The following is a 12049-nucleotide window of genomic DNA, read 5'->3' on the forward strand; positions in this document are numbered from 1 at the left end:
CGGTATGTATGATTGCTCTAATTTTGTTCATTCATGTCGGATTTTTGGAATATCTGAGTTTCAAACAGTTTACATTGATTGTCAAAATGACAAGAACCGAAAGTAGGGTTACGATTCCTAAAGGTTTATTTACACTTTACTTGAATGTCAAGAAAGTAACGGCCAAAATTTTTTGGCCGCCATAGTACCTATGTTGCTTAGATACTATCATCCTTAAAAACACCAACAATTACTTCCTGAGTAGGTACGTATTTTTGTGGTCAGCAGCGTCGAATGGGTGTGGATAGGGGTTAATTTATCCCCATTATTTTGGACCTAACGAAGGAGTGTTTTTTGGACTTGTTAGATCCTTCTAATGACCCAGAATTTTTTTGGCAGGTTATATCGGGACCACCCTGTATATAAAAACACTCATTTGAAAAAAAATCATCAAAATCGGAGCTGTTCTTGAAGATTAAAAAGTTTTAGCGATTTTTGCGTTTCATATACCTACAAATATACAAATGTGTCAATCTTCCTGGTTCTTGTGTTTATAAAACAACTTATCAGGAACTAGCCTCGCTTTTGGATTTTCAACAAGTCGTACCACACTTTCAACTTTTACTTCAATTATTGCGACTTTCACAAAAATTAATTCGCAACACACCCCAAAACCGTACAGCACCCGATGAATTTTTATATTTTTAATAGTCAATTTGCATTGATAATGTAGCAATGCGCGAGAATGTTATACCTAATTACATTCCATAACACTACAGTGCAACAAATTATATCATTCTAAGGTCAATTTTGAAATAAGACAAAAGCCTGGAAAGTTCTCGCTGCACCTTAACAATATATTGTTGATTCCATGGAACTTTAGTACGGTTCAGTCTCTCGTTGCTGGAAGAAGTGCTCTTTCAAACATGGCGCCCACCTACGCTCTACTCATTGCATTTTTGCTGGTTGTTTGCATATTTTTTAAACACTTTGGAAGACTGATATTGTTCGCTGCGCAACTGAAGGGCCCCTTTGCCTATCCTCTGGTGGGAAATGGACTGAAATTTCTTTGCAAAAAAGAAGGTAAGTCAAAGCTCAAAGCTCTCACTGAAGAAGGCCATAAACACGGAGAAAAAATGTATAGTTGTCCGTTTTCTCTAAGGTTATATTGGGGTGGTAAAATTATTCCATTGTGTAAAAGTTGATTTGTCCACAATAGGCAACATTTTGTGATTGTAAACAGCAGGCAAACCCGGCTGGTTGTTTTGATTTATTGCAGGGGCGCGGAGCTTCTGAAACCCACACAAAAGGGCAGCTTATTAGGAGTTAACAACTTTTACGGCCTCAATATAACCTTAGAGAAAACGGACAACTATAAGTGCGCTCACTTGAACTTCATCAGACTGTAAAATCCGTGGATTTTTTTTTTCTATAATTGATTCAAAAAATTGATGTTCACGCATAAACTCCATTCAAAAATCAAAAAACCACCACCTGTGGCTTTAGGTTGGTAAAATTTAAAAAACCCTAGGTAGATATGTTGGTAACTATAAATTATTTATTTGATTCAAAATAAAATTAAATTGCTTTGAATTTCGTTCATATTGTTCATTTATTTATTGAGTAGTATGCATATGCATAAGAATAAGCATTTGCTTATACTATATATTTGTCTTTTTCTATCTAATAGAGTCCATGTATTTCTATCTCTTACTAATACAAGTAAAAGCTTTTGCTAATGGTTTATGCATATGACCCAATGATTCTTATTACTTCTACTTAAACATGACCAGAAAAACAAGACACTTAATAATCATTGAACCTCAAAATTACAAGTCTCACCAAATTTTACACTAGACAGCGTTGCCGATAGTAATTATCGAGGAAAATGCGACGTTGGTGGTTTTTTGATTTTTGAATAGACTTTAGTTATCCATGCGTGAAGTAGGTTATTTTCTTACCTGTATTTTTTCTTATATTGTTAGTACTATAGCAACTATAGAAACTATACACTGTAAAAGTGTGTGAAATGCGATTTCACGCACATAACCTTTTCTTTGTTTCACTTCACGCACTGTTTTTTATTAGTTATCTAGCAACATAGTCACTGGTTGATATACTTCAGATTTCCTTAGAAAGTTGCCTAAAGCAACAAACTTTGAGTCTAATAAAATCAAAATTTTCCGAAAAAATGGGAAGTTTTGTGATATTGTTTCTGACAAAAAAATTGTATTTAACTTCTATTTATCGTCACCAACTACTCACATTTTTTTGCCATGCATTTAGAGGACACCTGTATTTAAAGCTTCACTATCGTGCGTTCATTTAAATTTATCCTCAACCACTTGTGTAAAAACGTAACATTTAATTAAACAGCTGATTCGTGATCTGCAATCCGTGCGTTCACAATCGACTCTTCAACCCCAACTTTGAGAATAAATTTAAATGAACGCAGGATATAATAGTGTTTACTAAGACTTCATTAGACTGTCTATCATATCATATCATATTTTATTCATTAGGAGAGTTTTAGAATAAATTAATGCATACATTTCTGCACTTAAAACTTTCATTAATAATAGTTTATTAAAAATCTGTAATTGCGTGTGAACGGTCATATGTACTTTTACTCACATTATACAGTGGCGGACAAAAAAAAGTAGGACAATGTTTTTTCGCTAATGTAAATTTGCTTGTCTTTTCTATGGTTACTGTGAAAATATTTATTTATTTATTATAGTAACTTCGGTTTACTCAACTCAATTTTGGCTAAATTTCTTAATAAGACTTGTCCTACTTTTTTTTGTCCGCCACTGTATAACAGATATTTTTGGTACTAATTCATAAAAATCTCGTACGTTTACCTTTACTTTATGCATTCAGGTGGATACAATTAGCACGAATAAGTACCACTTCTTAAATTTATTATGTACTATTGCGGGCAAAAAAAATGGGGCATCAACGTCATTGTCTTGACGTTTAATGTGAAATAACCCTTATCTGATTCTAACCCTACTTTGAATTGATTGACGTTGTCATTAATTATTGTACAGCGTGATCAACAAGGACTGAAGCTGTTGGCAGCAAATGACAGGAAAATATTCCCAAAGTATGAAAATTTTTTGTGCGTCAGTGTTGGCATCCGCTGCAAGTTGTGAATGTCAAAAAATTTAGGTTATGTTACGAGTTGGTAGTTTTAAAACACGATACGTACAAAACGACCAAAAACAGTATAAAAAGTAATTAGCCGTACTTAATTAAATGGCCCACTGTTTCGATATTCATCAAAGCGACAGGCCGTGCCCGCATGCCCCTCCTGAGAAACAGAAACATGATGCAGGGATTGGATCCGGGAAAATTTGTAAGGGTGGAACTTTAATTTCTTCTTTAAAATGGTTAGGCAACTTCCATATGACAAGCTTGTACAGTAAGGAAAAGGAATGACGGGATTTCTAATGGTAAGAATTATTAGGCCCTGCATTAAACGTGTCCAACAAAGAACTTTGGATGCGTGTGTTTTAGATAAGAATCACACCTGTTTGGAGTGAAAGCTTTCGCACTGACTTTCGAGGGCTTTGTTCCATTCTACCTCGAACATTCTCGACTACATCTTCTGTAAGTGTAGATGATGTTCTTTCTACCAGTAGCTTTTGCCTTTTTCCATCACTGGTTTGTAGGTAACGTTGCACCAATCTCGTGCAATGCTGCTTAAACGCAACTAAGGTATACGAGTATAACAACTGGCTCGGGGAACATTTGTTGAAATTGGTGAAATGCATCATCCGTGCTCCGTGGAATACATGGTGGAATACTACCAACCGTTAGCAGCATCAAAATTTCCAGTCCGAAAGTACGCCATACCAATTAAAATGTCTTGTTCTAGTGTAAAAACCATTTTAATGAATAAATTGATACAAAAATGACACTTGATTTTGAAGTTTGAATTTGCCCGTCAAAATTGACAACTAAAAATGTAATGCTACCAATTTCACTGAAATTTTCATCATGTTGTCATTGTTGCCAACAGCTTCAGTCCTTGTTGATCACTCTGTAGGTTGTAAGGAATGATTGTAAGTAAGCACGTAGTGAATATTTATTTAATGCAAAGTTTCAATCAAAATCTACCTTTATCAAAAGAAGAGGGTATTTGGAAAAGGAAAATAAGAGTATAAAATAAATTTTTAAACTGTCAGCTGGAATAGTGTCAAAAAAATGACAATAAAGCTTGGACTACATCGAATTTTTCAAAACTGCCAGAAATTTGATGTCCCACTTTTTTTGCCCGCAATAGTACTCCAGTTCGCCAGTGTTCAAAGAGTTTCTACTTTCGACGAAGAAGAAGAATGAATCAGACTAAACTGATTTTTCAACTTATTTGCATAGCAATTAAAACAAAAAACAAAACAATTTTCTTGGCACTATCACACCACGTAGAAACGTTTCCATTATTCTTAATTCGACTGTAGTATATTAAAAAACACGAATTCAAGATTAAAAAACGAGTAGCGTAGACACGAGTTATTTTAAAGAATTAGTGCTTCAAGGTCTTATGAAACGAGTTTTTTATACTATTTTTTGTAATTTGCCCATTTTAAGCCGTTTTTAAACAAAAATGTTTACTTTCCTCGATTTAGGGATTTTTGTGGCGGTTGGTAATGTCTTAATTTTAAAAGTAAAAATTTGATCAAGTCTTCAAAGTCGTCTTTTGTTTTATCCAAATTCTGTCACAAAACACGAATATGGAAGATAATCTTTCATGTACGCCCGCTGAAATAAGTGAAATTGCAAAAAAATTAGAAGAATTAGAAATTACAAATTCGCGACCGTATTTTTTGCAATTTAAACTGACACGCATGACGGATCAAGCTTTGCCAACCTAAAAATTTTCGTAAAATGTTCCGTGAAATAATGGCTACGGGTATAAGGACATTCCAGATGATGACGTCGCGTTCGCTAATATGTCTATTAGAGAATCAAAATGGAGGCAAATTACAAAAATCATTTTATAAACTCTATTTTTTTGTCTGTTACAAATACATACTTCTGTTGCTGCCATTGTCAAGTACGAGTGGAAGTTATTGCTCACGATTGTGAAAGGATAAAAATTTAAATTGATAGACACTTTCAATAATACTACACGCTACCAATAGTGGAGTAACGATAGACAAAAATACGGCGTTATTTCGGAACCGGTAGCAAGAGTTCCGATTGTAATAATTTATTTTTTTTATGTCATGAATACAAAATACTAAAACCTTTATAGGTTAAAAATTGACACTCATAGTGGGAAATACACTCACCGGCACAAAAAGCGACGCATTATGATTTCTTTAATTATATTTGTGCTTATTTTTTTTTATAATAGTTAAATTGGGATATTTTCAAAGATCGGGAGTGCTATGGTTACCATGGCAACCGAATTGTTTTGTTTAAATAAATTATTGAAAAGTTTGCGCTACTTCCATGTTGTGTTTTTGTCGGTTGTTTTACGTGTTAAAATTTTTAATTTGACAATACGAGACACTAATTCAAAATACTGTTCAAATTTTGACAATTTTTTATAACATACAATATTTTCTAAAAAATAACTTTTATCATTTTTCATTAAAATCTTATTTCCTGTGTTTAATGTTTTGTGTGTCGGATATTCTTTGGCAAAGAATAACTTAAATAGCACCTACCAATACAACATAATACCAAAAAAAATTCTAAGACAATGAATTACTTAAAATTCAAAGTGAGTAGAACTCTTCAAACGATCATTGTGACGGGTATTGGTAAAAAATATACAAGAGATGCTGAAAATAAAAATTTATTAAGTGTATTATAAAAATTAAATATTTTCCCCGGTTTCATCCTCTTCTATGTCATTTTCATCTACAATTGTTGATGGTGGGCAATTATAGTGGCCTATTTTTGAACACGTTGTTTTCCAGGAATGGAAAAACAAAATAATCAAGGCAAGTTGTTGGTACAGTTGGGAGTAAAAAAAAACGGACATCAAAATTGTGACATTTTCAAAAATTCAATATAACCCATTCTTTGTCAAAAATAAACTACTCCCTATATTTCGAACTTTTGGAGACATAACGTTTTTCATGTTGTGTAACTAGAATTTTCAGAAGTAATTTTGAATGCCTAAGATTGGTTACTATGAATTGAGGGATTAAATTCAATTAAATATTCCGACAGAAACCAAAATTGATTGTGAAACGAAAAATCATCTATCACTTAGCGAGGCATTAGTCATTAATTAGCAACTGTGACAAGGAATTAGCCACAGCCTTACATTTTTGAGATATCTTTTGTCTGCCACCAGAAACCACATAGCCCCCAACCTAACCAAATTTATGGCAACCTAGTATCGAATATCCCTAAATCCTAGAGAGTAATTTATTTTTGACACGATTGTAGCACAGTTATTAACTAAACTGTGACAATCAGTCTAAATAAGTTTAAATGTAGGAAGGGCGGTTTCACACTTATGATGACTGTTATGTCTGGTGTTTTTTATTTTCCACTGTAAGTGCCTTGAAAGTCCGGAAGTAACACTGCACAATGAAAATTTTTTGCTCTGAAGTGAACATATTGCAATAGCAATTTTAATAGTCAATAATTAATAATGACAGTTCTCCATTGTAATGACATCTGATGACATTTGAATTAATTGAATTACATTTTTACGTGTTGTCAACTGAAGCGTATTACTCACGGACCTCTGGATTTTTTTTATTTTCGATCGCATAGTATTACTAAACACTTTTTTGTCAAAAACCATTAAAAATAATTATATATTTTCTTCAAAAAATGCTAACTATGCAACTCTAGAAGACAAACTGAACGTGTTTCTATCTGAGCCGGTCAACACCGGGCTACCGAACATCTGCCTATTGTTCTTCTTTTTCCACATACAATTAATTGCAAACAAGTTTCAATATAACAATATACTCTTCCCAAAGTCATTCTATATTGTTCTCTAGTATTTTTCTTGCGAAAATAACGATTTATAACCGGAAAATTTCAGTTCTTATAAATAAACAATAAATTAATGAAACAAACAATGAGCGGCAATTTTTAACCTATAAAGGTTTTAATATGTTTTATTTATAACATATTAAAAAAAATTTCGTTCAAATCCGAGCTTTTGCTACCGGTTCCGAAATAAAAACCTAACGTTACTCCACTACAACAATTACTAATAAATAATTAACAACATTAGTGTGCAAAATGACGAATCAAATTGTTCTTAATGAAATAATTGCTCAATGAATTAAAATTATCACCGCAATCAAGTCTGTACAAATTTTATTATTAACACATATTTAATCCAAAAAAAAAGAAACAATTATTCCTGGATGGTGTGGCTAAATTCTAGCAACAACATTTTTACTTTTAGATATCTTAAACGTCATCTTCAGCATCGTCAACCCTTATCCATCCCCCACAAAACTCTGGATGGGCCCCCGACTAATCGTGGTGGTCAAAGACCCCAACCAACTCCAGGTACTTACAATTCCTTCAAATCCGACCAAAAACTGCACTCTCGTTTCAGATCGTCTTACAGTCTTCGAAGATCACAACCAAGGCATTTTTCTACCGGTTCTTGGAGCCCTTCCTGGGGAAGGGTTTGTTCACATCGTCAGGTTTGCACACTAGTATCTCCTCCGGCATTTTGTGATCACTAGAATTTAAGGTACCACTCACAAAACCCACCGGAAACTGTTGCAACCCCTATTTTCCCAAAGAATGATCGAGGGGTACTGCCACCTGTTCCAGAAACATGCCGATAAATTTGTCGAGAGGATGCGCCCCCACGCGGGTGGACCAGAATTTGATGTGATATTGTACTTGCACGACTCGGCCTTCGAGAATTCAATGGGTGTTGTTTCTCTAGTCACAACAGTAGTACTAATCGGGTTGTTTTAGATGTGTTGCTTGAGGACAAAAACGACCATTCGATCGATTACAAAGACCTTCCACAGTTTGTCCGAAGGTTTGTCCAATCATTTACAAAAACATCACCACCAATTAACAAATTTCAGATTTTACAACATCGCTTTCACAAGATTGCGGTACGTCTGGCTCCACTGGAACTACCTCTACGAGAAAACGTCGTTCTTCAAAGATCAAGCCTACATGAAGACTATCGCCTCCACAATGATCGAAGAAGTACAGTACTACTCTGTCAAGACCCTTGACAGTTTCTGTTTCTCTTGCAGATTATGAACACAAGACTTCCGGAAATTATCGAGCGCATAAAAAATAACAAAATGTCTACTTCTGACGAAGTGAGGGTACCATCGATGATGGAACAGATGGCCCTAATGATAGATGACGACCCAAACTGTCTGACTATTCAAAACTGTATTGACCATTTGATGACGCTCATGGCAACTGTTAGTCAATTCGAAATCTCTTCAATCAAATGATTTTGTGTGTTGCAGGGTCAAGACACTTACAGTTCCACCGTAGCGTTTACTTGCATGATGTTGGGAGCGTACCCTGACATACAAGTAAGTTTGATAAGGGTATTCTGTACCTTCTAAACTAATTACTTCGTCAGAACCTAGCGCTCAAAGAGTTGAGAGATGTTGTCGGCGACAAGAAAACTCTAGACATGGACGATGTGTCAAAGTTGAAATACTTAGAAATGTGTATTAAAGAAACCTTAAGGTTGTTTACTGTGGCTCCTTTCGTGTTTCGGGAAACAACAGAAGACTTTCAATTAGGTGAAGACTTGAACTTGTTGGCCGCTGTAAGACATTTTCATTTTAGGGAAAATTACAATACCGAAAAATGTGACTGTGGGAATTGGGATATATTGTGTCCACAGAGATCCGACTCTTTGGGAGAGGCCCAATGAATTCTATCCGGATCATTTTCAACCGGAAGCTGTGGGTAAAAGACATCCTTACGCGTATATACCTTTCAGTGCGGGTCCCAGGAAGTGTATAGGTGCGAGATTATATTTTGATTGGTGGACAAATAAATGCTAACGATTGTTTTAGCTCAGCAGTATGCTTACACTCAACTGAAGATAACCTTGGGAACTATACTTCTTCATTATGAGTTAGAGTGCCAACGGAAAGTTGAGGATATAAAATTGACAACTGACATATCAGTCAGACCTCTTTGTGGATATTTAATCAAAATAAAAGAAAGAGTTTGATTGTTGGTAGCTAATTATCTTCGTACATTTTGAGTCAGGTTGCGGGAAGGCACTTGTTAAGTTGAATATCTTATTAGGAAATAATTATTTTAGAGCATTTTAGGTACATAAATGAATTACAAAACAAAAAGGTGTTGTGTAATTAAATACAGGGCAAGTCACATAAGGCTTATTTCTGAATTTATTTTGTACGCAACCAAAAGTACTAATGATGAGGATCACTTGATACCGTTTATAATGTGATTTAATTTAGTAATCAACGTAGTAGGTATGTAATTTGGCTAAAAATGTCAGAATGACGTTATCTTGTCCTGATTAATGAAATCAAAAATTAAATTCATCAACTGTCATTCTGACATTTTTAGCCAAATTACATACCTACGTTGATTACTGAATTAAATCACATTATAAACGGTATCAAGTAGTCAGCGTCATTAGTATTTTTGGTTGCGTACAAAATAAATTCAGAAATAAGCCTTATGTTACTTACCCTGTATAAGAAGAAACTTGCCTATGAATGTCTTGTGATGGTAAATTTAACTTTGAATTTTTAAATTATGTTTTTATGCCTTGTTGGCTTGAATCTAATTTTTTTCAATAAAAAAACTTACACATCTATGTTTTTAATGTTCAAAATGTATCCACGCAGAGGTGTACTGGGTGATCAAAAAGAAAATAAATCAAGAGTGCTACCTCATCTTTTGTTATATCGATAAGCTTGTCTTAGATTGATCGTACGCATATGTATACTTGCACAGTCGTTTTATTGGTTGTCTACTTCTCGAAAAATGAATATTAATTGATTATTATTATTAATAATTAATGCTTTATCTTCAATGGTAAAACCCATTTTACCACTTATTCTGAGATAATTGTAGCTTATAATTACAGTAAACGTCTGTAAACTTTGTCGTAATCGAAAAGTTGCTTTCTAGGTTAAGGACCTTTGAGTCTCTAAATAAATAATTACTTTTCCTTGTGTTTTTATTAACTTTTATTAGAAAAATAAACTGACAATCAACTCGATTAAATTTACAAAAAATCTTTTTGCTTCAGATTGTCAACAACTTTTTATATTTAATATTAAGCGAATCTGTGGTACATCTGTTAACATGAAGCGATTGCACTTTCGTCACATTCACATCTTTCAAGAGATTGTATTTGTGGCGTCTCAGCGTTGCCGTTTCCATCGTATCTTGCTTGGATTTTAATTTTTCATTCACTTTTGAAATTACGCTCACCAGAGACCTGTTAGCTTCAGATATTTTCTGCTTCAAAAGAATTTTCGGTGTGAGGCTCTTACTTCTCGATTTATCTTTCTTGTAAATAATGGTCTCGCTGTTTGAATTCTCGCTACAATTTATTTCTTCATAATACTCATGAGAAACAATTGTCTTCACAGAATTTCTTTTAATATCCTCTTCACATTTTTGTGATCTTGGTGACGATTCACTGTCGTCTGACCCAACCTTCTTGTCACCACCTGATTCTTCCCCTTCTTCAACTTCCTCACTAAATTCTACTTTCTTACTGCCATCGTCTGCTAACGCCGTTTGCTCACCTAACAATGATCACACTATCAACCAGTCAAACAGTTAACTCTAATCCACCTTGTTCTTCTCGTCCCCCCAAGTCCCTTGTTTTATCCACCAACAACCAAGAACTAGTTTGGCAACTACAATCTATGAGTCGATTTCTCATAAAAGCGTTGTACATCATGATGCGACTATCGCTGGGTTCACTTTCCCAAATTGAAGACAATCTTGAGCGATCATCTCTTCGTCTAGCTCTGTCGCATCTCTGCTTCTTGATTCTTGGCCAGTTCACGATTAAATAGTACAACAGCGGATAGTACATCTTGTCTGACTAAAATTGAGTTAAAAATTGCTTTGTAGTGACACGTGCGATTACTTTGGTGACGAGTCCAGGTCTGTACGGACGTTGAAACAAAGACGAACCGAAGTAGAGAGTGACAGAAGTGACGCTCTTCAAGTCTAGTTGGTCCAAAGCGACAAACTTCAACGAAATTTTTCTTAGAAAAGTTATCAAGGCGTAAATTAGCATAACGTTGGCTTTGGGCAGTCTGTGAATCCACCTGAAAATTTGGTGTCAACAAATCGAGTAGAAACGAAGTGGAGGTTCACCAAGAAATCTCGGATTCGAGTTGAGGACTTTGTTTCATTTTGAATAATCGGCACTGGACTGCCAGGTACTCCCAGTCGTATCTTTGACCGTCGGCGAATTTTGGAAAAAGAGGTAGAGGCAAGACTCCCAAGAAGTGTCTTATCAGCCAGAAAAATGCCGCAGGATTTGTGTTTCTTTCGTAGTAGAGTTTATCATTAACGAGCGTTTCTTTCATTTGTAATGTGTCGTTCAGGGGACTGTCAAAGCTTCTACAAATTGAAAATTGACTGCTGAAACTGGAGGAAGTGAAGTTACCTGAGAACATATCGCAGGGGCATGGGATTGTCTTTAAGTGCCAAATTGGTCTGGTAGAAGAGATTCTAAAATGACAATTAGTCCCGTAGATTTTGGTAGAAGTGAGTCCTTACATGTAGTCTAGGGTGGATATCGTTTGGTGGAAAAATGTCTTCAAGTGGAAGACCAAAATCGAATCTATATGGACAACATCACGCCAAAAAGTAAATTGGAAGAATTCACTTACCGTATGCAAAACACATTTGAATGATTGATCCACATTATTGTGAGTTTTGAAAGTAACGTTCAAATTTTTGAAAGATGTCAAAAACAACATAGAACGAAAATCCCTATCTGTCAAAAAAGCACACTTGAAGGTAAAAAATATACAGTTTTTCTTAATTAGGATTTATTACGTCAGGTACATTTGTTACGTTACAATCACAAGTGCTGCATTCTTTTCCCATTTGGATAAATAATCAT

General features: G+C 34.7%; 2 protein-coding genes across 2 annotated transcripts; one reads left to right on the forward strand and one right to left on the reverse strand.

Annotated features, from left to right (window-relative positions):
* Positions 1-905: 905 nt before the first annotated feature.
* LOC138135036 (cytochrome P450 4C1-like) lies at positions 906-9237 on the forward strand. Its single transcript, XM_069053672.1, has 11 exons — positions 906-1062; positions 7376-7482; positions 7532-7622; positions 7673-7858; positions 7906-7972; positions 8022-8148; positions 8199-8375; positions 8424-8492; positions 8543-8708; positions 8755-8934; positions 8988-9237. Exons 1-11 carry the CDS (start codon positions 906-908, stop codon positions 9146-9148), a joined length of 1488 nt encoding a protein of 495 aa, XP_068909773.1. The 3' UTR covers positions 9149-9237.
* Positions 9238-10142: 905 nt separating this feature from the next.
* LOC138135037 (uncharacterized) lies at positions 10143-11966 on the reverse strand. The gene is made up of 7 exons (XM_069053673.1): positions 11814-11966; positions 11701-11764; positions 11588-11652; positions 11293-11541; positions 11060-11243; positions 10759-11014; positions 10143-10715 (listed from the first exon to the last, which is right to left on the reverse strand). Exons 1-7 carry the CDS (start codon positions 11846-11848, stop codon positions 10201-10203), a joined length of 1368 nt encoding a protein of 455 aa, XP_068909774.1. The 5' UTR covers positions 11849-11966; the 3' UTR covers positions 10143-10200.
* Positions 11967-12049: the final 83 nt, after the last annotated feature.

The sequence above is a fragment of the Tenebrio molitor genome, chromosome 7, assembly GCF_963966145.1.
Source record: "Tenebrio molitor chromosome 7, icTenMoli1.1, whole genome shotgun sequence".
In the NCBI taxonomy this organism is placed as follows: domain Eukaryota; kingdom Metazoa; phylum Arthropoda; class Insecta; order Coleoptera; family Tenebrionidae; genus Tenebrio; species Tenebrio molitor.

What these genes read in the sequence shown, in the direction of transcription:
- LOC138135037 (XM_069053673.1), bottom strand. Translation starts at nt 11,848, where the DNA reads ATGTGGATCAATCATTCAAATGTGTTTTGCATACG. An exon ending in ATATCCACCCTAGACTACAT is followed by an intron (nt 11,653 to 11,700) that starts GTAAGGACTCAC and finishes TTGTCATTTTAG; the next exon opens with AATCTCTTCTACCAGACCAA. An exon ending in CCCCTGCGATATGTTCTCAG is followed by an intron (nt 11,542 to 11,587) that starts GTAACTTCACTT and finishes TTCAATTTGTAG; the next exon opens with AAGCTTTGACAGTCCCCTGA.
- LOC138135036 (XM_069053672.1), top strand. Translation starts at nt 906, where the DNA reads ATGGCGCCCACCTACGCTCTACTCATTGCATTTTTGCTGGTTGTTTGC. An exon ending in GGCCTTCGAGAATTCAATGG is followed by an intron (nt 7,859 to 7,905) that starts GTGTTGTTTCTC and finishes GGGTTGTTTTAG; the next exon opens with ATGTGTTGCTTGAGGACAAA. An exon ending in GGGTCCCAGGAAGTGTATAG is followed by an intron (nt 8,935 to 8,987) that starts GTGCGAGATTAT and finishes CGATTGTTTTAG; the next exon opens with CTCAGCAGTATGCTTACACT.